General features: G+C 48.8%; 1 protein-coding gene and 1 long non-coding RNA gene across 2 annotated transcripts in view; one reads left to right on the top strand and one right to left on the bottom strand.

Annotated features, from left to right (window-relative positions):
• The window catches only part of LOC133049518 (uncharacterized), a 304,845-nt gene that overhangs the window by 258,070 nt on the left and 20,539 nt on the right, over positions 1 to 26,236 (bottom strand). The window lies entirely within an intron of this gene.
• The window catches only part of ERICH6B (glutamate rich 6B), a 49,800-nt gene that overhangs the window by 4,483 nt on the left and 19,081 nt on the right, over positions 1 to 26,236 (top strand). Inside the window, exons 2-3 of the mRNA XM_061133821.1 lie at positions 17,233 to 17,324; positions 24,514 to 24,650. Of these exons, the coding sequence (XP_060989804.1) occupies positions 17,233 to 17,324; positions 24,514 to 24,650 (229 nt within the window). The remainder of the gene's footprint in view (positions 1 to 17,232; positions 17,325 to 24,513; positions 24,651 to 26,236) is intronic.

The raw sequence follows: 26,236 nt of genomic DNA, 5'->3' as shown, positions 1-26,236 counted from the left end.
TTTCCCTTTTACCATGTGAAAAAATACACTGTGACTGTGGCAATGTTCTTTCATTTTCATTCTGAAAATGCTTTGAAAGCACTCCCACACCACACACTTGTCAGGTGTAAAAAGGCATGTCTGATCTCACAAGGTGCAGGAAGGTTCTAGAAGGAAGAAACACAATCTGCATTTCTGACATGCTCTCACAGAACAGGAAACCACCCCACAACGTGGTCCCTTTTGTTTATTTAGAACCTAAGACCTTCCTATGATATGCTCCTCTGTCCATGGGATTCTCCAGGCAAGAACACTGGAGTGGGTTGCCATGCCCTCCTCCAGGGGATCTTCCCAACCCTGGGATGGACCCCGAGTCTCTCACATCTCCTGCATTGATGGGTGGGTTCTTTACCACTAGCGCCACCTGGGAAGACCTTCCTAAAGATGAACTGCGCTGTGGCAAATGATGCTGTAGAGATGTCACAGTATACTGATTCATAATGTTTCTACTCAATGACCTTTTGAGACACGCAATCCACGGGATTTGATTTTCTTGCCCCTTGCTAGCTCCTCTTTGGCGGCTGTGAATGCTGTTTGACTTAAATGCTGTAATTTGGTTGCTGTTTCCAGGTGAGAGTGGCATCCCAGGGACCATTTCTAAATGGGGAACCTAGCAATTCTGTGTATTTAAAAAGAAAAGCTTGAGATACCCTAATAAGACAGAGACAGGGGAGGCAGACACTTGTCAAGCAGCAAAGTTCACAAACACACCAGAGCTTCCCAATCAGGGTGCCTTGAGTCGGCCACTACTGGGGAGAGATGCTGGGTGCCCAGTTCCCCTAGCCTCCACACTGCTCCCGTACAAACAGCGCCATTTTCTATGCCTGTCTTGTCCTGAAGGTTAGGAATACAGTCCAGTGACATAGACTGTATAGTGTACATTTCAGTCTTGGTTTCCATCAAGTCTTCAGTCACTCTTTACCACCCTCCTCCCGGTACAAATGAGGAACCTGGAGTCTGAGAGAGGGTATATGACTTCTCCAAGGTCACGGAAAATAACTAAAAGGGTCAAGAGACGCTTTCAAGCCTTCTCTTTCTCTTCTAATCACTTCTCTTTTTTCCTTTCTTCCCTCCTTTCATCCTTTGTTTCTGCTTTTTAATAAATCATATGCATATTTTAATTTGAGAGGAGTAACATAAAATGAAGCAAAATCTACTTTTGTTCATTTTCCAGTGGAAAATTTGAAAAGTAGAAAGACATCACCCAACCCCCCAACATCCAAATATAAGTAAGGCTGATTCACATTTTAGCAATTTTTATTCTGTCCCTCCTGCGCTCATATTTGGCATGTTTGGTGGTGTTGGTGGTCCGTGTTTTGTCTTGTTTTTACCATTTCAAATACGCTGTATATACAAGCTTGTATTTTACTTTTGTTACTTGGTATTGTGACCTTCACACCTGCCCATATTGCTTAATGTTTGTAGCCATCACTTTATTTTTTAGTATTTATTTATTATTGTTATTTATTTTGGCGGTGTCAGGTCGCGGCTGTGTCACGCGGGATCACCCATTGTGGCAGTCTTCTCCAGTTTGGCGGGTAGTGTGGGATCTTAGCCCCCCGGCCAGGGATCGAACCCACACCCCCTGCACTAGAAGGGGGGCTCTTAACCCCTGGACCACCAGGGAAGTCCCTGTAGACATCATTTTAATAGCCAAGTAATATTCCTCAATAATAGTCTATCTCATGGGTAAACTATGGACAAGTGTTGAACATTTAAGTTTCACTTTCAAATTTTCTGATTCCCATTTCTTTACACTTCCATTCTGCCATCCTCTATTACTAGAACTGATGCTCTATTTTATCCCAATTTCACCTGAAATTCTTGATGTCATATCATTCAAACCCAATAGTCAGGTGATTAAATGACACAAATAGAGTTTGTAAAATTAAATATCATTTTTAAAATATTTATGTCCTCTGAACCTCAGCCTCTCTCCTGTATAGAAAAAATATCCTTCCTCCTGTGACAGAGGGGGGACTCTGTGATAACCCAAAAGATTAACAAAGCAAACTTGAATGTCCCAAATCCACAATTTCAGGAAAATTACCTTCTTGAGTTATAATTTTATAAAAATTTTAACCTCATAATTTCTAAAGGAAACAAGAGAGAGAACACCAAAAAAAAAAGCAAAAATAGAAAAATTCTGTAAATCAGGGCTTCTCCACCTCAAACCCAGCATCACATAATTAATGAAAGGCTTTTTAACAGAAAGAAAGTTTCTTTTTTTCCCCTAACATTGTCTTTCTGTTCTTTTTTCCAACAGACTTAAAGGCTCATTCTTCACAAACCCTGCCTGGTCTTAAAGCAAGGTAAAAGTTTTTTGGTGGGTTTTTTTTTTTTTTTTTTTTTTTCCGATAAATCAGGGTGAAAATTCATGCTGAGGGCTGATGCTTCGTAGCCTTTGAAATCCCAAAGACTGGGAGCAGGGGTGAGAGTGGGTAGGGGTGCAGGGAGCAGGACCTCCGAGAAGGAGGGGTTCAGGGGCGGTCTCCTAGAAGTCACACACAAAGGATCTCCCAATACTATTTCCCTTTGCCATTCAAGCCATTCACAAGCTGAGAGACAAGCCCCAGGATCCAGAGCCCTGGGCACCCAGAACTATGGAAAGAGCAGGGGCCAGCTGAGTCTAGAAAGGAGGTTAGCGTGGGGAAAGACGGCCAAGGGCCCTGGGCATCGCTCGTAGTGAAGAGGTGAGTGAACCCTGCAAGGAAGTTGCCATCTTCCTCGCTCAGGCGTATTCCAAGCTCCAAATGATCGTGCAGTGAGTAATTCATGGAACTCCTGCCACAGGGCTTGACCCAGGCTGGATGGTTACTGCGAGAGCCGCGGACAGAAGCCTGTCTGTGCTCCACTCTGTAGACACCCCCGTGGGGCAGGGGACACACGAGCTCTGGCTCAGGCTTCGTCCCCTACATCCGCCCCAAAGGATGACTGGGGGAAGGCGGTCGCTGACCTCCAGTGGGGAAGTGGGTTGACACTAGATACAAAGAAAGCGCAAGGCTGGCTGGGTTACGCTGAGAAGCAGGAATGAAACCTGCTCTACTGTGCAGGGAAGACATAGGCTATAACTTGAGGACCCGGGGCTCCGTACAGGGGCACCCCTCCACCCGGTGAGGTCAGCTCCCCACTCCCACCCTCCACCAGCCCCTCTGGATCATGCTTCACGCTTTCAGAGGCTCAGCATCTGCCAGGACCACCCCACTATGCCAGTCCACATAGGGAGTGCTTTCTGGAATCCCCTCCACTTCAGCCATTGACACTCACAGAGAAGCAAGCAACGTGATGCTGAAGGGGCCTGACGGTGAAGTGACCGGTCAGGCTGTGAGAGAGAACAGGGACCCCAGAGTCCGGCTGCCTGGGCGTGAATCTCAGCTGCTCCACCCAGCCAGCTGTGTGCTGCAGGGCAGCCGCTTCATCTTCTGCCTTGGTGTTCCCATCTGTAAAATGGGGACAGGAAGAGTTTCTGCTTCCCCAGGGCTCAGGTGTGTCCGAATCTTTGTGACCTCACAGACTGCAGCATGCCAGGGATCCTTTGTCCAGGGGATTTCCCAGGCAAGAATACTGGAGTGGGTTTCCTCCTCCAGGGGATCTTCCCGACCCAGGGATCGAACCTGAGTCTCTTGGGTCTACCTGCATTGGCAGGCAGATTCTTTGCCATTGTGCAACCTGGGGCGGGGCTGTAGTGAGGATTAAACAAGTACTAACTCATGGGGTGCAGTAAGGGCTGGGGGTCACTGTTAGCCTTCATTCTGCTCCCCAAGAGTCACCATGTAGAAACTTAACACGTGTAGAGCGAGGAGCAGGATTCCTGGTCAGCTCTGTTCCCAACACAAGCACCCGTCCAATCTTTCAGCCGCATTGCTGCGGCCTGTGCTTCTGTTCCCGGGCCGGCGGGGAGCCCCAGGCCTCCCATGGGTCTGCCCCCAGGCAGTTCAGTTTGGCTCCCCAGGGCTAAGGATCAGCCTGGCGTGCTCAGAGAGGCCCTGGATTTTCCCCACCCAACGCTGCTGAGACCAAAATCTCCAGAAACCCCTTTGGGCAAGAGGTGTCCCACGGATGTGTGTTTGCTAAGGTCAGCGGGGAGGGGGCACAGACTCAGCTCAAGTGTTTCCTGGGTTCCTCCTAAGCAGAAAAGCACCCGCCCCCAGCCCACGCACTCCGCAGGCCTGCCGTGAGGTGCCCGGGCACACACCAGGCCCCGTCCCCGCTGTGACGCGGCTGCAGGAGCAGATGTGGAATCTGGGACCAGGGGCTCCTCTCTGCATCCCTGCTTTGCTGATAAAGCAGGGCGCTGGTGTTTGGAAACGCAGTCTTTCTCCCAGGTGCTAAGGTCACAGCAGAGCCCTGGCAGGCGCCCAGAGGACCCTGCATCATCCCAGCCCTGGGCAGGCGTGACAGGGAGGGCAAGTGCACGTGAGAATGATCATAACCTGGGCAGCCCTCTGTGACCTCAGGCGCAATCCTGCTGCTTGTTGGCTGGCCACTTTGGCTTCTCAAGGTCTGTCCACGGGGGCTTGTACTCTCTCCTTGAATCCCGGCAACATCCCACCAGCAGGATAAGACACTGAGCTCAGAGAAGCCCCTGACGCAGTCTCGAGGCCCGGAGCAGGGCAAGATGTGACACCTGCCGGAAAAGCTCACCCTGCTCCACTAGTTCTTGACCCCTGTGGCCACTTGACTAAAACCTGAGCATCTTGCCGCTTGCCCCCGGGGTGCCCCAGTACCGCACCCTGAGAACGCAGCCACTCTGCCCGGGGCCCGCGGGCCAGCACAGACCCACCCCCGGGCCCCGGGAGGTGGCACAAATCCGCCCGTAATGCCCACGGATGCTGAAGGGAGAATGGTGTTCCCGTGGTGACTTCCCTGCATCAGGGAACCCTGAGCCCACAGGAGACCAGCCCATCTCGTGAAGGGCCGTTGAACTTCTTACTTTGCCTCTAAAATCAACACTGCCTCTAAGAGCCAGCACTGCCCACTCTCATTTCTGTCCTCACCTATGGAGATCTGGGCTTCCCTGGTGGCTCAGACGGTAAAATCATCTGCTTGCAATGCTGGAGACCCTGGTTTGATCCCTGGGTTGGGAAGATCCCCTGGAGAAGGAAATGGCAGCCCACTCCAGTATTCTTGCCTGGAAAATGCCATGGATGGAGGGTCCGTGGGATCACAAAGAGTCGGACACGACTGAGTGACTTCACTTTCACTTTCTTTTATGGAGATCTGGTGCAGGGCAGGGAGGTATGATTACCTAAAAGGTGTGAAACACTGGGGTACGGGCGTCTTTTTGAATTATGGTTTTCACCATTTGATTACCATGCATAAAGCAGATAACTAGTGGGAAGCTGCTCTGTAACACAAGGAGCCCAGCCTGGCACTCTGAGTCTAGCGGGAGGGGTGGGGTGGGGGGAGTTCAAGAGGGAGGTGATACATGTATACTTACGGCTGAGTCACGATGTTGGACGGCAGAAACCAACGCAACATAGTAAGGCAATTATCCTCCAATTTAAAAAAAAAATGGTGTGGAAACCAAGGCACGGAGAAGTTAAGGGGCTTACCCAAGGTTACTGCACTCTACTCAAAAAAGCCAAGACTCCAACTCGGACCAGCCGACTCCAACGTCTACGTTCTTTCTGCCGTCCATAGTCACTGCCCCCCTTATCAGCTGGGCATCTCCCTCTCGCCTGTCTCTGCCAACGGGGCCAGTCGACATGATGTGACTTCAGGGTCAAAAGCCCCTCTCATCCCTCTGAAGTGGTTTCTTGCCTACTTAGCAGAGATTCTTGAGGAAGGACACGGTGCGGGGCAGGGTGCTGGGGCACCTTTTTGATCCCGAGCTCCCAGGTAGCAGGGTCTGCGCCTCACACCCGAGGGCCTGTCCTCGGGCCCTGCAAAACCTTCCCTGAAAATGGCGGTGTGTGCAGCGGGTGGGCTGGCGGGCACAGACCCCAGCGCTTGACTTGACGTGCTGCTCTGCTCTGCCTGAGGCAGCGTGAGGCGGGAAAGGCGACTGGAATGAGCAGGGTGGTGAGCCGGCAGAGGCAGAGAATGTTCTGGAAGGCTGGACTGTCCATTACGGAAGCCTGGCCCGCTGGCCCTTGAAGGCGTCCACAGATCCTTTCGCTCTAAGTGAAGCAGCAGCTGGCACCCAGAATGGCCCACAGGCCTATCTTCCACTCCCTTGTGATGGTCCTGGGATGGGTGGAAGTCTGCGGGGGCCAGGGAGCAGCTGCCACCACCCCAGCCTCCCTGCAGGTAGTAGCCATGGGGTTTCTAACCGGGCGCCTGCCTGGAGGTGGACCCTCTGTGGCTGGCATCCCTCGGGTGACCACCTTCTTCACTGCCCCTCCTCCCATCCCCTGAATCTGCCAGCAGCAGGCCTCTTCTCGAGGACACGATGCCATCTACATCATTTGTGAGGCATGAGGGAGAGTTTCCAACCTCCCAGGACCAGAGTACACAGACACACTGGATTTATGAAAGCAAGATGGGTAAGGGACCCCGCCCCCCACACCCACCTCGAGGCCAGGCTCCGGGGGTGCTGGGGAGACGTGGCCTTGCGAGTGTCCCATGGAGGTGGAACAACGAGGCTGGAGCATCACCCGTCAGATTAATGATGCATACTGCTTCCTAGGTCATCCTGTCCCTGTGACCCTCCCTTCCCTTCATCCTGGACCCCCCTCAGAGAAAGAGCATCAGCAGAGTGCTAAGACAAATACCTTCTCCCATCTCCCCCTGCCCCTTCATTAGTTTTCCTGCTCTTGTTCCACATGAACACAGGGCCTATTTCCCATGGGGACACAGGCCATTTCCTTCCCAGATTACAGGCCGGTTCCCTGGGGACAGAGCCCATCTCTAAATAATCACGTGGTGACAGGACTGGGACCCACCCCAGAATCTCCGTCTGAATGTGCGGTCAAAGCCAGCCCTGGTTCAGAATAAGCCAAGACCATCCATAGCAAGAATTTGTGTGGCCACAATTAGGAGACACTCAAGAGACAGTTTGGCAAGATTGCACTGAGGATCTTAATTCTCAGCCCAGTTAAGCCCAAAGGCCCTTTGCCCTAGGATCCTGGGAATGCACCCCTGAATGGCATCTTCTCTCGCCATGATTAATAATTTAAACCCAGCCTTAGTGAGATTGATCCATCACAGATTCACACATTAGTTTCACATCTGTAGTCATGGCAGTGGTGAATTAGATTCCCGACCGGCACCTCGCTTCCCTGCCCCCATCCATGCCTGCTCGATTTTGTAGCTCAAATGTGGCTTAAATGAAATTAGGAGCCAGAAACCCTATGAGGTTGAGAAGGGAGCAGCAGAGGTGAGCCCACACAAGCCAGGAGCTCCTGGGTGCTGGCTGCCAGCATGATGGGGAGCATTTAACAGGCTAAGTCAGTGCATGTGGGGTTTGTGTCAGGGTTTGTGCTCCAGTGGAGCCCCGAAAACTGGAACCATTTCAGAGTCAGTAAGCGTGATGGCTGGGGAAAAAAAAATCTGAGCACTTCTCTAAATATTCATAAGTAGGATCCTGGAAGTCATTTACTGGGTAATCGCCTGTAAAGTGCCAATGCTAAGCTTGAAAGGAGGTAGGGTAGGAAAAGGAGATAGTGGGAGGCTGAGGTGGGGGAGGGGGGTGCACCAGAGCCTGTTCACTCCACTGGGCACCTTCCTTCAGAGAGAGGCCCTCTGGAAATCAATGTCTCATTTGCCATATTCATTCATGATCCTTTTGGTCTCCAGGCTTAATTACAGAGCCAGTCACGTCTGGATCTAATTTCGGTTTTAAGTGCTCTGTGTATTTGGACTGTAGGGGCATGTTTTCTAGCCATGTCTCTTTCCACATGAGTTCCTTGAGTTCCTTTTTGATGACACCGCATGACGTGTGGGATCTTAGCTTCCTCAACCAGGGATGGAACTGGGGTGCCCCCTGCAGTGAGGTGTGGCGTCTTAACCACTGGACCACCAGGGAAGTCCCTAGCATGTGTTTAGTGTTTAGCACAAGTCTGACCACCCACAGCAATACCTACTGATCAGATCCTCTGATGCTGGTGGCCTGGACCGAAGGTGTGGACAGTGTTGAGCCTCTAAGCCAGGGTCAAGGTCACACCCCGGGCTCCTGCAGAGATATGAGGGGTGGTGGCTATAGCTGAGATTGGAACACAAGGAAAAGTAAGCAATTTCCTAAAATTTATGAAGCTTTTTCTTTTCCCTTCTGCCCATGGTTTACAGTCAATCTTTTGGAGAGTGTTAAAATAGTAACTGGATAGATTTTACTGGCAATAGCTACATGATTGTGTCTGGCCAGTGGAAAGGGGCAAAGAGACTCATTAAGAGACTTCTCTGAAAGAGTGAAGAGTGAAAAGGAAGTGATGGGGAGTGGGGTGCAAGGGGAACCCCAGAAGTATGGAGCTCCAAACAGGAGGTCAAATCTAGTTAGGAGAAGGTGGAGGAAAGTGACACAGGGAAGATATTCCGTGTGTGATGGGGATGTACCCCCACCATGAAGAAAAGCTAGTCCCCCTGCAGCTGGAGGACAGAACACTAAGGGTTCCTGAGCATGGCAGATGAAAAAAGAATCTGATTAGCCCAGGGCAAAAGCCACCCATCCACTAGTTGGAGAAACACAATTGAGGCTAAAGCAACTCAAAGTGCTGATTTTGTGAAGGGGCAGAGGGTCCCCAGGGGTGAGCGGAGGTGAGTGCAGGCGTTGGAGGTGATGGTGCTCAGAGTCCAGGACTGGGCATCCCCAGCACCGCTGCCTGTAAAGATGCAGATTCCCAGGCTTTCTTAACACAATCCCTGCCTGCATCCTTAACAAGATCCCCAGAGGATTCTCAGCACAAGAGTGCTGGAGAACCAGCAAACCTCTAGGGTAGAATGGATTTCATGGATGCTAGATTCCTACTTTTAAAGCCTTTTTTTTTATTATGGGACTACTCTACCCCATACTGTCCATGGAATTGAAACTCACCATTCAAAAAACTAAGGTCATGGCATCCAGTCCCATCAGTTCAGTTGCTCAGTCGTGTCCGACTCTTTGTGACCCCATGAATCACAGCATGCCAGGCCTCCCTGTCCATCACCAACTCCCGGAGTTTACTCAAACTCATGTCCATCGAGTCGGTGAGGCCATCCAGCCATCTTATCCTCTGTCGTCCCCTTCTCCTCCTGCCCCCAATCCCTCCCAGCATCAGGGTCTTTTCCAATGAGTCAACTCTTCACATGAGGTGGCCAAAGTATTGGAGTTTCAGCTTCAGCATCAGTCCTTCCAATGAACACCCAGGACTGATCTCCTTTAGGATGGACTGGTTGGATCTCCTTGGAGTCCAAGGGACTCTCAAGAGTCTTCTCCAACACCACAGTTCAAAAGCATCAATTTTTCGGCACTCAACTTTCTTCACAGTCCAACTCTCACATGGGGAGACAATGGAAATAGTAACAGACTTTATTTTCTATGGCTCCAAAATCACTGCTGACAGTGACTACAGCCTGAAATTAAAAGACACTTGCTCCTTGGAAGGAAAGCTGTGACAAACCTAGACAGCGTATTAAAAAGAGACATCATTTTTCCAACATAGGTTTGTATAGTCAAAGCTATGGTTTTTCCAGTAGTCATGTATGGATGTGAGATTTGGACCATAAAGAAGGCTGAGCACTGAAGAATTGATGCTTTCAAATTGTGGTGTTGGAGAAGATTCTTGAGAGTCCCCTGGAGAGCAAGAAGATCAAACCAGTCAATCCTATAGGAAACCAACCTTGAATATTCATGGGAAGGACTGATGCTGAAGCTGAAGCTCCAATCCTTTGGCCACCTCATGAGAAGAGCTGACTCACTGGAAAAGACTTTGATGCTGGGAAAGACTCAAGAAGGAGATGGGGGTAGCAGAGGATGAGACAGTTGGATGGCATCACTGATTCAATGGACATGAATCTGAGCAACCTCTGGGAGACAGTGGAGGACAGAGGAGCCTGGCAATGCTACAGTCCCAGGGTCATAGAGTCAGACAGGACTTAGTGACTGAACAACAAATTCAACCCCAGGCACCAGAGACAGCATTTCACATGCACTCTATAAACAGCACTTTGAAACAAACATGGAGGTATAACACCCAGATAAATAAATCCTTGAGACCTATTACTACAGAGAGTGGCAGGTCTGACACGGAAGGAATGCTAAAGGTACCAGAAATGCCTCATGGCTTGGATGATGAAGCAGGCTGGAGGAGGACCGGAACAACTATTAATGGCCCCAGGTGTCTACACCGCCAAGCACAGAGCAGGGTCATAAACAAAGTATACCAGAAATTCTAACACAGAGTATTATATCCCCGCTGGTAGAAATCCTCAAAACTTGGTGCACCCCACACACACAATAAGCGCCTATAAATATTTGTTACATGCTTGTGAAACTGTTGTTGAGTCCTCATCAGACTCCAGATCAGATATGATGATGAGAGAGTGCACTCTTCCCTCAAGAGACGGTCTTGGTAGGCAAGGAGCTGTATGCAGACATTCGAACACATGGAGAACAGTATATGATCCACCTGGGCCAAAGATTGAGAGCAAAATGACCAGGAGGAGCCAGCACAGGATCAGTAAGAACTGATCAAGAACTTCCCTGGTGGTCCAGTGGTTAATAATCTGCCGGCTAATGCAGGGGACACAGGTTCTATCCCTGGTCTGGGAAGACCCCACATGCTGAGGAGCAATGAAGTCCGTGAGCCACAACTACTGCCCCCCTAGAACCCGTGCTCTGCAACAAGAGAAGCCACCGCCACGAGAAGCCAGCACAGGGCCACAGAGTGCGGTCCACGCCAGCCAAGACTAGAGCAAAGTCCATGCAGCAACAAAGACGCCCTGCGACCCTAAATAAACAAACAAATACTTGAAGAAAAAAAAACAGATCAAGTGACGCTGGCTCTTACATCACTTTTTGACAAGGTTATTAAATCAGGACCTGTGATAAAACAGGAGGCCTGAGTTCCAAAACACGTTTCATTTTCAGAGCCTTCTTGATGTTCCTATAGACCAGATGGACAAACACCAGGTGGAAGCATCATGATCAGGACAGCATGACCGCTATGGAATAACCATCTGAAGAATCTGTTCAAGGATCGAGTCCACCCGTTTTCCAGTTGGGAGCCAAGGGGCTCCGGCCAGCACAATATTTTATCATAGACTCAGATACAGGTGTAGGAGGAATACTGATATCTGCACATGACTGGAAGCGGTTGAGTCATGATGATAATGTGATCAGATTCTGAAAGATCTTGACAGCCAAAAACACTGGATCAGGACTGGCTAAATCAAATAGAATGCTCATTTAGATTAGACCCTGCTTGTAGGCCCACAAATACAGGATGGAGGAGGACAAGGCGGGAGAGCCCTGTCTGCTCTAGATGATTTACTCAACCACAGGCTCCATAAGTCAACAGGATTCCTGATGTGATGGCCAGAAGGTTGATATAACCAGAAACAACTACAAGGTTATGTAGAGGGAGATGAGTCCCGCTCCAACCTGTACTACAAGAGCAGCCCCAGGGCGCTGTTCACTTAGAAGGATTCCACCTTCTATGGGGACCAGAAGTGGGCTAGCTGGGACTCAGAGGAGAAGCTGGTATGAGGCCAGCCTGGAGATAACATCGCACAGAGAACTGCTGAAGCAAACGAGGGTATTAAGTCTGCAAGACCCGTGAGTCTGAGACGAATAAGTGCCTTTGAATATCTGATGAGCTGGCACACAAAACGAGAAAACGAGACCAGGCCTCCCCATCTGCACAGAAGGGCTAGAACAAGGTAGCTTGAGAAAATTGGTTAAGAAAAGGAAATGGGTCCCAACAGCCAGAGCCATGCACGGTAGAATGCATGTTCGTAGTAGTCACAGAACTATTTCCCTGGTGGCTCAGACGGTAAAGCATCTGCCTACAATGCGGGAGACCCGGGTTCGATCCCTGGATTGGGAAGATCCTCTGGAGAAGGAAATGGCAACTCACTCCAGTATTCTTGCCTGGAGAATCCCCTGGACAGAGGAGCCTGGTAGGCTCCAGTCCATGGGGTCTCAAAGAGTCAGACACAACTGAGTGACTTCACTTTCCCTTTTCAGTAATCAGAGAGCTCTCTCTCTATGGAGGGCTCAGTCTTAGCTGATGGGCTGGCAGCATGGATCTGCCCTCGTCAGAGAGGCTTTGCATCCATAGACAAGATCTATGTCCACAGAGGCTCAAATCCTAATGCTCCTGTGAGCAGGGAAGCAGAGGTGGGTGCAACTTGCCTCTGCTTTCCTATCATGGGCCTGCTCCTCTCTGCTATTGGGAATGAAATGGAATGTAGTGTGTGTGTGTGTGCATGTGCAGAGTAGGAAGAAGGGCAGGTAGGGGTCAGGGGAGCAAAAAGGAGCAGGGATCACAAAATTCTAGAAAACATTGGCTCAGATGGTAATGACTCCACCTGCAATACAGAAGACCTGGGTTCAATCCCTAGGTAAGGAAGATCCCCTGGAGAAGGAAATGTCTACCCACTCCAGTATTCTTGCCTGGGAAATCCCATGGACAGAGGAGCCTAGCAGGCTACAGTTCATGGGGTTGCAGAGTCAGATATGACTGAGCAAGTAACACTTTCACTTTTCAACCAAGAACTTTAGGAAAGTTCTCAAAAACTACAGTTGCCTCTTGTGACGTAACTCATCTGTACTAGCCAGGCCCCCGGGCCTCCCCACTGGCCCTCATTCTGCTCCTCTCTGGGAGCTCTTGACCACAGAACACCAGAGACACCTACTTCCTACAGCGACAGGTGTACCTGGTTATAAGCCTACACGGCCTGGAAGCCACTTGGCTCTGTGGTTCCTATAGAAGGAGGACTCTCCCTCAGGTCTCCCCAGCCATCCTGTCTGCCCTGGGGACCAGACAAGAAGAAGGCCTGCATTTCCCAGCTATAGTTTACTGCAGCCCCAGAGTAAGTCAGCAAAGCTACGAGGAGGATATGGGCAGAGGAAGCATCCAGTATATACCAGCAGTGGCCTCCAACCCAAGTTTTCTCCTCTGTGGATCAACTTTGGGTGCTAAGAAAGAACCTCAGACCCTAACTGTCCAATATGAACCCACTAAAAAGTATAAGGTTAAAACTGCCAATGGCCATCATCTTCTGTCTTTTAACAGTACTTTCAATATCAAGATCTCCAGGAGAGGAAGAGTCAACGACGACTCTAGCCACCTTCAAGTCTGAGTCACAAGGTATCATTGTAACTTTATAACTTTACGATGATTTTAAATGACTCGTGGAAGCTTCAGGTCCATCCATGAGATGGTGAGAAGCACAGAATTAGCATGCCCCATGCCAAAGAGCGTCCTCAGGTGATCATTTTAGACTAGGGCAGCCTTCATGAAGGTCAGTGGGCCAAAGCCTTATTTCTAGAACTTGATGTCAAGGCTCAGGGAAGAAACTTGACCAAAGGGTAAAATGCTTTTAATTGTGAGTTAAAATTGAGCTTTGAAAGGGGAGGAAATACTATTTACCACCAGAGTTAGAAAGGAAGATAATGGATTACCCATACCCAATTTATTCCATGACATCTACTGTGTATCTACTGTGTATGAAATTATATTTATTGTACACCTACTGTGTACTCGGCAGTAGTATGTCCATCTTCATATGGACAAAGCTATCCTCCCCTCTCAGAACTTAAACTCTATTGGGAAAGATGAACCGTGAACCAAAGGAGGGGAATCAATGTGTGCTGAGCATAAGCTACCGCTCCAACTGCTGAAAATCACAGGAGCCTCTTATCCTAGAATCTGCAGTCTCCGCCCTGGTTTCTCCAGACATTTAAGGGTGAAGAGTTCACTGTTCCACCTCCTATTAATCATTTTTCCTATTTGTTTTTAGCCTTTGTTCCCACTGAAGAACCACAAATGGCAAGAAATGGTGAGTCCCACATAACCTAACCAAAGATTCCTGCTCCCTGCAAAGGGTCTGTGAATGGTACCCCCCGGGGGGGCGGGTGCCTTGCCGGTCTGGCCCGTGCTGAATCCTAGAGAGAATCGAGGGACGTGCTGGGCACACAGTCCACGAACCTGGATGTGCTTCCCTGTCCTTAACTGAAGAAGGGAGATAGAAACAGAAAGAGAGTCTTGGGAGTGAGAAAGAAGGACCTGGGAACAGTCCAGAAGTCCATCTCTCCACTCAAGAGAGTATGTATCGGGACACCCACATTTCAAGAGGGGCCAGCCAGTCAATTACTGGCTTCTCTGAAGTCTGGGCAGCAGGGCTTAGCTGGGATGCATGGGTCCCTCCAGACAGACTCTTTCCATGGCACCTCGGCAGGGAATGAATCAGACCCCTCAAATGGTACCCTTAGAGCCTGAGTCAGTTTTTATTAAAGGAGGGGATAGCTGAATCCTCTGAGGGAGAAGGACAGGGGAAAAGGTTGGGTTTTGGTGGCAGAATTCCAACATGTACACATCGCTCCACCAAAGTCCTACAATTAACCAGACCTATTCTATGGTTTGGAGGCGGGCATGACAACCCACTCCGGTATTCCGGCCTGGAGAATCCCATGGACAGAGGAGCCTGGCGGGCTACAGTCCATGCAATCACAAAGAGGGGGACACGACTGAAGTGACTTAGCACACACACAACCTTTGATTGAATAGAAACAACGGAGGGATGGTGAACTGCTGGGATGGGGGCAGGGAGGAGCAGGGTTACCTACACAGGTAGCTCATCAAACAAACTCTTTCTCACTCTAGAGTCTTCTTGATCTTATTCCATTTCCAGAGAGGAGAGAGCCAGGGTAGACTAGTGCTGCTCAGACTTTCACGTGCAGCGCATTCACCCAGGCCTTGTGTTCAAACGCAGACTCAGTCCAGGGGCCTGAGGGTCCGCGTTTCTCAGGCGCCCCCGGCAGCAGCTCCCACCGGAGGGGTGGAGGAGCGGACCGGCCCGGGTTTCACCCCTGTGCCCACTTCTCTGAGCCGGCCGGGGGCAGTGGCCTACTGTTTCTCTCCTCCGCATCCTGGCTGAGAACGTGGGGCTCTGCTCTGCTCGGCAAACACACAGGACTCCAACATCCACCCCAACGTCAGGAGGCGTCCTTCTGTCAGGAAAAAAAAGCTGTGGGAGGAGAGCCACTGACTGGGTGGAGAGGAGTTAAGACTTGTTGATAATCAGTCCGGGAGAGACGTCCCGCTCCATGGAGTGCTGAGTGCCCGGCTTCCGTTGCCTCGCCCAGGGCGCGGAGGGCTGAGTGACCCGCTGGGAAGGCCCCGGGTAACAGGGCCACCACGCGGGAACCTGGCCTGACACCTCCCCCGCCTCCCCAGTCCTCCCACAGGAGAGGCTTGGAGGGAAGACAATCCCACTAGAACAAAGGTAGAGGTTGACAGAAATCCCCAAAGGGAAAGTTAATTAGGACTAAAGCTCTTCCTTCTCCTCCTGCCCCAGTTAAGGCTGCGTTACTGAGGATTTACCGGGCTTGTCTTGACACGTAGCCAGGGCCAGTTGATGCTAATAAGGTTAATGATTTCGAGGAAACAAATGCCTCTGAACATGGCTGCTCCCAATTCTGGCCTGCCAAGTCCCCTTCTTCCCTTGACAAACACCTACTTCTTTTTTCCCCCCTCAAATTAAGTGTCTATTATTCAATAAAGCCTATTAAAAGACGGCACTGACAAATCACAAGGAGCTGCTGAGCGAGCAGGGTCAGAGGCAGGCTCCCCTCCTCCGCGTCCAGCAGGCACATCCTCAGAAAACCTTCCTCAGGGGCTCTGCACCCGGCCTCCCCAGACTCGAGTTCTACCAGCTCCTCTGCTACTTCTCCTGAGGGCTTGCCTGAATCCCTGTGGATTCTCGTCTGGTCTTCTCAACAAGAAGAAACTTCAGGCCACACCCCAGGTGGACAGTCTGGGGACACACAGGGGCCCCTGCAATGAGGCAGGTTTCCACCAGGAACAAGCCGAGGCTGGGGTGGGACGTCTGCAGGCAGAGAGGCCCCTGGCCTGGGGTCAGGACAGGCAGATCCAGCTGGGTGGAGTTCACCACCCCTGCAGGGGCCCAGAGGAGTCAGCGTTTCCATTACTGAACCAAAGTCCGGAGGCAGTGCAGAGAGATCGTGTATGGAGATCACAAAGAACGCCCCTCTCCACCCCCAGAGACCCAGCAGGGACACACATCAGACAGACTCAGTCAGCCCAGCACCACCGGCTGGTAAATGGGCTTCCTGGATGGCCCAGCGAGGAGGGGCTGGTGTCATCCTGAAGCCAAGACAGAGGCCACCATAATTTCCCTGGGGTTCCAATCATCGTGTGCAAGCCCTGTTCCCCCCAGCTCCGCTCAGGATCCACACCTTTCCCGGAGCAGGGAATCCAGGCCCAAGTTGTAATTATCCGTTCCTCCATTCAAGTCGCACCCCGTCCACACTGGAGGTCTCCAGCCCCTCTCCTGGCCCAGAGTCACCAGGCTGTGGTTGACCGTGAGGACAAAGGCATCTGCTATCTCCCAGAGACTTGTCTTTTTTATTTTTTTTAAGCTCACTGGCTTGGGGATTCATCTCTTACGCTTTAACTAGCAATTATGAACCATCTGCAATTCTGGAGATGGGCAATTTTTGACAAAACTGACAGGAGACAGGAATATTTCTCAGGATTTCCAAGAGAAAATCACACTCAGAATAAATCTCTCTGGGAATAAAATCTCAATTCCTCCCCAGGGCCTCCTAGGTCCTCCGTGAGCTGGCCTTGGCCCTCCCAGCTCACCTCAGTCTCACTCCCCTCACGCACGCTGTGGCTCCTGCGTTTGTCAGATTCCTCAGCATGCTCCCACTCCCTCCCATCTCAGGGCCTTTCACCTCCTCTGCCCCCTGCCAGGGATGGTCTTCCCCAGCCATCTGCCTGCTCACTCCCTTGCTTCGTGTAGGACTCACTCAAATGTCACTTTGTCAGATGCACCTTCCCTGACCACCGGAAACACACACTTTCCTAAATCTGCCACTGAGATACCCTTTCATTCCTGTTTTACGAATGTCTCCGAGTCAAATTTTAAGTGGTTTGATGAATTTAAAGTCTTATTGATGACCTGTGCATTTGTAGTTAAAAGGTCAAGTGTAAATGCCGTAAATCTGTTTCTTTTTTTGTTTTTGTTTGTCGTTTCGGCTCCTTTCCCAAATGCCTCTCCTTTGGCCGTACCTTCCACCATTGAAAGCCACGGAGTTTAACTACAAAGAGAGCTTTTGGGACCGTGTATTGAAAGACCCCATTGGCACACTGGAAGATGATGAGGTCTTCGAAGACGAAGTAAGTTGGTTAAAAACTGGGGACACTGGCTCTGCATGTTGGGTAGGGTAGCCTGGGGCGCCAGCTAGACACTGCGTCTTGAGTCCTGGGAGTCACAGCATTGCTCTGCTGTTATCACAGCCCAAGAGGGCTTCTCTTAAAACAGGCTGAAGTGTAAATGACACGCATTAATCCAAAGAGGGTCAGAAGAAAGCCAAGGATGACACCACAAGGCCCTGCATTCTGTAACATGAATAAAACCCCCTCAAGATTGCTTTTGAAGGCAGCAACGTTAAAAGCGAAACACACAAGCTACCCAGATACTTAATAGATCAGGGCAAATCGCTCTTTGTAGAAACCTTGTGTAAAAATGAAGTTAGATCCCGGAAACACGGACTAGATGTAATTTTCCCACTAAGCAATGGTGGCTCAGACGGTAAAGAATCTGCCCACAACGCGGGAGACCTGGGTCCTATCCCTGGGTCGGGAAGATCCCCTAGAGAAGAGAATGGCAATCTGCTCCAGTATTCTTGCCTGGAGAATTCCATGGACAGAGGAGCCTGGTGGGCTACAGTCTATGAGACTGCAAAGAGTCAGACGTGACCAAGCGACTAACACACATACACACACCACTTAAAACTCTAGACATTATATATAAAACAAACACAAGGAGCTTTTAAAAGACAGAGGAAAGAAGGCAGACTGTCGGGACCATGAGATCCAAGGAACAACATGGCAGTGAGTTTCTGAGTTTTCTTTTTGCTTCATAAACTCCTGAAAAGACCACAATCAGAAACCCCAACAAGCACAGACCAAAGCCCCCCAAAAAGCCTACCATCTCCAACCGAAGGACCAGGCATGGAGCAGCCCAGAAGACAGAAACTTCAGACAACAGCGTCCTCAGTGTGACACCACAACAAAGAGCATTGGAGCATACCCCACAGATCTGAGTCCTGCTCCCACACTCTTCAAAGCAGCATAGAACCAGCCCTGGGAGTTTAATGGCGAGCCATTCCCAGCTGTATCCAATAACTAGAGACACCATGGGAAGTTCCAAAACCTTGAATAAGTCTTCCATCTACAGAAAGTTTTGTACTGTCTTTACTGCACAAATGTTTTGCCTGCCAATGCAGCTTGGTGGCTATGATTTCCTGTGTCAACTTACCTCCAAGGCTTCCAACACCTGTTTACTCAGGTTATATATCCTTTCCACTATAGCTGAGAAATTTTCTCAGGATTGTAGGTACTAACTACAATCACAAAAGTGAGAGCTTGTGTCTCTGAAACTCAAAATAAAGCAGATACCTTTTCCTGAACTTAAAAAGGGCAGGGGGGCGGGGACAACTGAGGCATTTAGTTTTTGCTCTTATTTTAATTGAAAAAAATTCTCTGATTTCAGTTCTTATTTAGCCCTAAATTCCTTACTTTCCAGACATGCTCTTTTAATAAGAAGCAAAAGTAGTTTTGCTCAGCCATGCCCGACTCTTTGCAACCCCGTGGACTAGAGCCCACCAGGCTCCTCTGTCCATGGGGATTCTCCAGGCAAGAATACTGGAGTGGGCTGCCATGCCCTCCTCCAGGGGATCTTCCCGACCCAGGGATTGAATCCAGGTCTCCTACATTGCAGCAGATTCTTTACCATCTGAGCCACCAGCGAAGCCCGTATTAGTAAGAAGAAAGCCCACTGCTTTTTCAAATACTAAACTACCATGTCAAATGGTGGAAAAGGGATTACTTGAACTTAGATTCACGGCACTGGATATACTAAGACAGGAAAGTAAACTCAGGCATTTTAGAGAGATTTATTAGCAAGAGTTGAAATCAAAAGGAATTGTTTTAATTAGAAACAAATTTTTCAAAAACCTTCAGCGCACCTGTCAACTGAGGTTCTGTGTGTCTGGCGGGGCTGCAGCCGTAAGCCAGGGGGACACCTCCCATGGAGCCGCGTGAAGTTCTGGATGAGACAGGATGCGGGGAGGCTTCTGGGTGACACGCCGCCTGTGCACGTGAGCCCCGGGCACAAACACCTTGCCGTGCCATCTCAGGGGCTTGGCTCAGGTGACAAAGTGTGGCGCAGAGAGGGGGGACATGACCCCCTGGCTGTCTATACCACCTGGCTCCAAAGATCAGACACTTAGGTGAGTGACGGGGCAGCACCTGTGGCCCAGCCACAGTATCACCTGAAAAGCACCGTTCCTCCAAGAAATCCCACGGGCAGCAGATGTGCCCAAGTAGGGCCAGAGCAGGACAGAAGGAATGGAGTCAATCCCACATGATACCTGCAGCTGAGAGACTTGTCTGTGTGCACTTCTGAGGCCTTTGGGAGGGGGAGCACCAGAAACCACTGAGGTACCCACGGGAGAGACGTCGCTGGGGTCCTTTGACTTGGAGGCAGCCATCAACCTAGACCGTGGTTATTCTGACGGTGGGATCTGACAGACCTCACATGCCTCGGGGCAACTCAGCCCAAGCGCCACAGCTACCAAGCTGCAACGACTGAGCCCGCGTGCCTAGAGCCCACGCTCTACAAGGAAAGCCACCACGCTGAGGAGCCTGCACACAGCAACCAGGGAGAAGCCCCTGCTCGTCGAAACTACAGAAAGCCCTCAGGCAGCAACACAGACCCAGCACCGCCAAAAATAAAAGAAAAACGAAAATTTAAAAGAAAAACAAAAGGACTCGTGAAAGACCGGCCTGGGCAATTGGGTCATCGCTCCAACTCAAGGAGGAATGGTCAATAATAAAGAATTTAAAGGCAGGAATATTGGGACCACAAGCCTTCACCTCAGTCCGCCCCGAAGCACTGATACATTCCAGTGTGAAAAGATGAACTGAGGCCTATTAAGAATCTGAAGAGTTTGTCTGAGCCTGTATGATTAGAATCAGGCAGTACCAGACTGGAAGTGGCTAAGAGCCCTCGGCCAATAGGAGCTGAGGAGAGACAGAAAAGGCAGAAGCAGAGCAAGGAAATTATTGGCTGACTGGCTTAAAGCCGAGCAGCTGCTTTTGAGTGGTTGTCCTTGGATTTTGATCTCTTAGGCTTGAGGCATTTACCGGCTGAGGTTTTTGTTTGCTTACTCGGGGCACCATGGCCTCAGAGCCTCCTCAGTCTGATGGCCTCTGTGTTTAATTAACTGAACACCAGCAATGAGAAGAGGTGCGTGCAGAGGCGGGGATCAAGCAAGTCGGTCCTGAGACACCCCAGCTTTCCCCCAACCTGGAAAAACCAGCCAACCGCAAGCTCCATCCTTGTATCTGCCCCAGGTCACATGCAACTTTGGGTATGTGGGTCGCCCGCTTCCTTTTTGTTGTAGTTGTTTAGTTGCTAAGACATGTGTGCCTCTTTTGCAACCCCATGAACTGTAGACCGCCACGGTCCTCTGTCCACGGAATTTTCCAGGCAAGAATGCTGGAGTGGGTTGCCACTTCCTTCTCCAGGGGAACTTCCCAACCCAGGGGTCAAACCCATGTCTCCTGCATTGGCAGGTGGATTCGTTACCACTGAGCCACCAGGGAAGCCGCCCCCCTGCCCCCACTGCTTACTTTAGGAGGCTTATAAGTGAATGGTAGACTGTACCTTAACAGATGCGGAACAACCTCCCTAACAATCTCAACCTGTAGTGAGCAGGGCGATGTGACGACCTGCAGTTCTGGACAGCAAGTCACAATTCACCTTCTACCAAAAGGGAGTCAAAAAAAGACACCCTTGTGAAGACCAACCTATGGGTCAGTCCTGGTTAACCTCACAGACTTGAGATAGAATGAACAAATCTACAAAATTAAAAGGTAGCTTGCAGTGTCATAACTTTGGAAGAATCCTTAAAGACAGAATCATCCACTACAAGAACATGCTAGGTACTACCCTGGTCTCCTGAAGACTCTTATCATTCACAGTTATTTATGACATGATAAATAACCAACCACTGAGAGCTTGGTCATTCCAGGAACTAAAAAAGCCTTATGCTCTCAAGCCATGAATGCAATTTTATGTTCTAGAGCCTCTCTACATTTGGAAGAAGGAGGTAATTTTATGCTCTCAAAAGACTTCTTGGTATGCTACTATTAAAAAATATATATTCTTAAGGGAACTGGGGAATGAGAAGAGGGTGTGACCATTATGGAGACAACCTTCAGAACAAATCTTGCTAGTCATCCTACTGTTCCCACTGTCTTTTTCCAATTACATGTTGAAATCTCATCTGGCACATCAGGGAATCAGATTTCAGGCTATTTCATTCTGTGGTCCCTTTGCAGGTTTCCTCTTGGACTGATCTCTTGATCATTATGTAGTGTCCTTCCTTATCTCTTGTAATCTTCTTTAAGGTCTATTTTGTCTGATATGAGGATTGCTACTCCAGCTTTCTTTTGTTTCCCATTTGCATGGAATATATTTTTCCATCCTCTCATTTTCAGTCTATATGTGTCTTTAGGTCTGAAGTGGGTTTCTTGTAGACAGCATATATATGGGTCTTGTTTTTGTATCCATTCAGCCAGTCTGTATCTTTTAGTTGGAGCATTTAATCCATTTACATTTAAAGTAATTATTGATACATATGTTCCTATTGCCATTTTCTTAATTGTTTGGGGTTGATTTTTGAGGACTCCAAAATCACTGCAGATGGTGATTGCAGCCATGAAATTAAACGACGCTTATTCCTTGGAAGGAAAGTTATGACCAACCGAGATAGCATATTAAAAAGCAGAGACATTACTTTGTCAACAAAGGTCCGTCTAGTCAAGGCTATGGTTTTTCCAGTGGTCATGTATGGATGTGAGAGTTGGAATATAAAGAAAGCTGACTGCCGAAGAATTGATGCTTTTGAACTGTGGTGTTGGAGAGTCCCTTGGACTCCAAGGAGATCCAACCAGTCCATCCTAAAGGAGATCAGTCCTGGGTGTTCATTGGAAGGACTGATGCTGAAGCTGAAACTCCAATACTTTGGTCACCTGATGTGAAGAGCTGACGCATTTGAAAAGACCCTGATGCTGGGAAAGATTGGGGTCAGGAGGAGAAGGGGACGACAGAGGATGAGATGGTTGGATGGCATCACTGACAATGGATATGGGTTTGGGCAAACTCCAGGAGTTGGTGATGGACAGGGAGGCCTGGCATGCTGCGATTCATGGGGTCGCAAAGAGTCAGACACGACTGAGTGACTGAACTGAACTGATTTTGTAGATCTTTTTCCTTCTCTTGTATTTCTTGACTATATAAGTCCCTTTAACAGTTGTTGTAAAGCTGGTTTAGTGATATTGAATTCTCTTAACATTTGCTTGTCTGAAATGCTTTTTATTTCTCCATCAATGCTGAATGAGATCCTTGCTGGGTACAATAATCTTCTTTGTAGATGTTTCCCTATCAGTACTTTAAATATATCCTGCCATTCCCTTCTGGCCTGCAATTTCTGCTGAAAGATAATGTATGGGGTTTCCCTTGTACATTACTTGTTGCTTTTCCCTTGCTGCTTTTAATATTCTTTCTTTGTGTTTAGTCTTTGTTAGCTCATTTAGTATGTGTCTTGGCATGTTTCTCCTTGGGTTTATCCTATATGGGACTCTTTGTGCCTCTTGGACTTGTTTGACTATTTCCTTTTCCATGTCAGGGAAATTTTCAACCATAATCTCTTCAAAAATTTTCTCATACCCTTTCTTTTTGTCTTCTTCTTCTGGGACCCCTATAATTCGAATGTTGGTGCATTTGATAATGTCCCAGAGGGCTCTGAGACTATCCTCAGTTCTTTTCATTCTTTTTACTTTATTCTGCTCTTCAGAAGTTATTTCCACTGTTTTATCTTCCAGCTCACTGATTCGTTCTTCTGCTTCAGATATTCTGCTATTGATTCCTTCCAAAGTATTTTTAATTTCAGTAATTGGGTTGTTTGTATGTTTATTCTTTAATTCTTCTAGGTCTATGTTAATTGATTTTTGCATTTTCTCCATTTTGTTTTCAAGGTTTTTGATCATCTTTACTATCAATATTCTGAATTCTTTTTCAGGTCATTTGTCTACTTCCTCTTCATTTATTTGGACCTCTGTGTTTCTAATTTGTTCCTTCATTTGTATAGTATTTCTCTGCCTTTTCATTATTTTTTTTTAACTTATTGTGTTTGAGGTCTCCTTTTCCCAGACTTCAAGGCTGAATTCTTTTCTTCTTTTGGTTTCTGCCCTTGTAAGGTTGATCCAGTGGTTCATGTAAGCTTCGTATAGGGTGAGATTTGTGCTGAGTTTTTTGTTTGTTTTTCCTCTGATGGGCCAGGCTGAGTGAGGTGGTAATCCTGCCTGCTAATGATTTGGTTTGTATTTTTGTTTTGTTTGTTGTTTAGATGAGGGTGTACAAGGGTGCTGCTGGTGGTTGGGTGATGCCAGGTCTTGTATTCAAGTGGTTTCCTTTGTGTGAGTTCTCACTATTTCATACTCCCTAGGGTTAGTTCTCAGAGAAGGCAACGGCACCCCACTCCAGTACTCTTGCCTGGAAAATCCCATGGATGGAGGAGTCCGGTAGGCTGCAGTCCATGGGGTCGCTAAGGGTCGGACACGACTGAGGGACTTCACTTTCACTTTTCACTTTCATGCACTGGAGAAGGAAATGGCAACCCACTCCAGTGTTCTTGCCTGGAGAATCCCAGGGACGGGGGAGCCTGGTGGGCTGCAGTCTATGGGGTCGCACAGAGTCGGACACGACTGAAGTGACTTAGCAGCAGCAGCAGCAGCAGGTTAGTTCTCTAGTAGTCTAGGGTCTTGGAGTCAGTGCTCCCACTCCAAAGGCTCAGGGCTTGATCTTTGGTCAGGAACGAAGATTCCACAAGTGGTTTGTTATGGCATTAAGTGAGATTAAAACAAATACCCAAAACCAAGAAACCAAAGATGAACCCCAGACAAATGGCAGTCACAAAATCAGGCAAATAATAATTAAATAATGGAATATACACATATACATAAGCAAAGTCAAAGTAGTCCAACAAAAATAAAATATAGTAGATTGACCTGGCAAACAAAGGAAATAAAAAATTATATCTACCACTTAAGACCAAAACTAACTAAAGCACAAACTGGAAAACAAAACAAAAGCAAGGTGCCAAGTGGGGAATAAAGCAATGAAAACAAAACTAACAAATATTTTGAGAGGAAAAGAAAGCAAGAATAGATATGCAAAGTTACATAGAGATAGATGAAGAAGATTTATGTACAGTAAAGATTAACTCTTTAGCAGGTTTCGACCACCTCCTATCAGTCGGTGTTCAGGACCATGCTCAAAGAAATGGCTGTTCGCAACGAACTGGAGGAGGATATTACCATTCCCCTGACTGGTCATCTGGAGGGTGAAACCAGAAGGAAGCTGGGAATTCTGTAAGTGACAAGAGGGACGGAACTGTTGGTCACTGGGAAGGTACTGGTCGCTGGGTGCAGGTAGACCAAAGCTAGATGCAGAGAAGAGTGTTAACTGGGCCATGAGAGCACAGAGGAAGGCCAGGGTCCAGAAGCTTCCTTGAGTCAAAGAGCTGGCACAAGCCAGACACAGGACAAGGGTAAGATTAGGGGTCAGGGGACAGGATGATCCAGCTGCCAAAACACAAAGGCAAAGAAATCTATGAACACGGGATGTGCAAGATAGCATCAAAGGTGAGCAGGGACACAGGCTGGAAATCCCAGGCAAGAAAAAGTCTTGAAGGGACCGTGAACTTGTATGAAAGTCTGGGAGGCAAGGCTCAGACCCCTGAGCCTTTGAAGAAAAGGGACAGTGGGGGGATCAAGCTCATGGGCATCTTCCCAAGAAATTGCTTAGCTTCATCCTAGGCTAGCCATTGCTTCTCCATGCTCCTTGAGGGGGAAAAGCCCCAAGCGTCACTGACCTGGGACATGGCAGGGGCTTGGGGAGCAATAAAGTTATTGCAGATGGCTGCTGGCACCAAATCTTTCTAGTTGGCATGACCCCAGTCACAAAATATTCCAGAACCCTATCTGTACATCCAGTCTGTGGTACAAGGAAGCCTGGATTTTCACTTATCCAGCTGTCAGAAGCCTTGGTGAACAAGGGACATGGTCAGGCATCTGACCATCATCATGACCATGACTCTCTGGGAGGGGCTCCGAGGAACAGGCTGTGGGGGATGGGGTACCTGCATAGCCTCGTTGGTGAATGAAGACTCCCAAAAGTCAAGGAGAGACTGACTGCCAGCACCTTCTGCTTTGGGCTCAATACAGTCCTGGGGCCAGAGACCCCTAAGGCTTCTCTAGGAAAAGGGAAGGCTAAATACACAAAATACAAAGAACACCCAAGTTTTCAGATCCTCATAAAACAAGAAAAATAAAAATCCCAAATAATACCATTGTAGGTTATCCTACATTCTAGGTTACATTTTCTCCCCCTTCTTTCTCGTTTGAGCCCATGACCAAGGCTCATTCTAACCTAACTGCACCCAATGAATGCACCTACTGTGTGCTGGTCTATACGGTAGTGTGTACCCTTACTAGCAAGGCTAGTAGGGATTCCATTAGCTTGCAAAGCTGAGCAAAGAACCAAGGAAAGAACCTTCCCCACAGGGCACTGGGTGCCTCTGGAGGGATCCCCTCACTGGAATTTAACTCCTGCATGCACCTGGCATCCTGCTGTCAGCCTGGACAGGCTTCACCCCACCCTCTTCCTCCTTGTTCTTTCACAGGTGATGGTAGGTGAGGTAACTGCTTCAATTCCATTCACGGTGCTTGCAAATAAAACAAAGAACCCTTGGCACAAATGGGCCATGAAGAGCTCATTCTCAACTTGCAAACAGCTTCTAAAGTACAGACACTAAACCTCCTTTCCACCAGGCAAAACAGCCCAGCCCTTTCCAGCAGATGGTATTTGCTTCCTGAGGTTGCTCGGGGTTAAATTATTACGCTCTCTTCGAGGACTCTGAAGCGAGAAGTTAAAATCTGCCGTGTCAAAGGCCCTC

Source organism: Dama dama, chromosome 30 (assembly GCF_033118175.1).
Source record: "Dama dama isolate Ldn47 chromosome 30, ASM3311817v1, whole genome shotgun sequence".
NCBI classification, from domain to species: domain Eukaryota; kingdom Metazoa; phylum Chordata; class Mammalia; order Artiodactyla; family Cervidae; genus Dama; species Dama dama.
The sequence above is the reverse complement of the archived record's forward strand: the minus strand, read 5'-3'. Positions and strand labels throughout refer to the sequence as shown.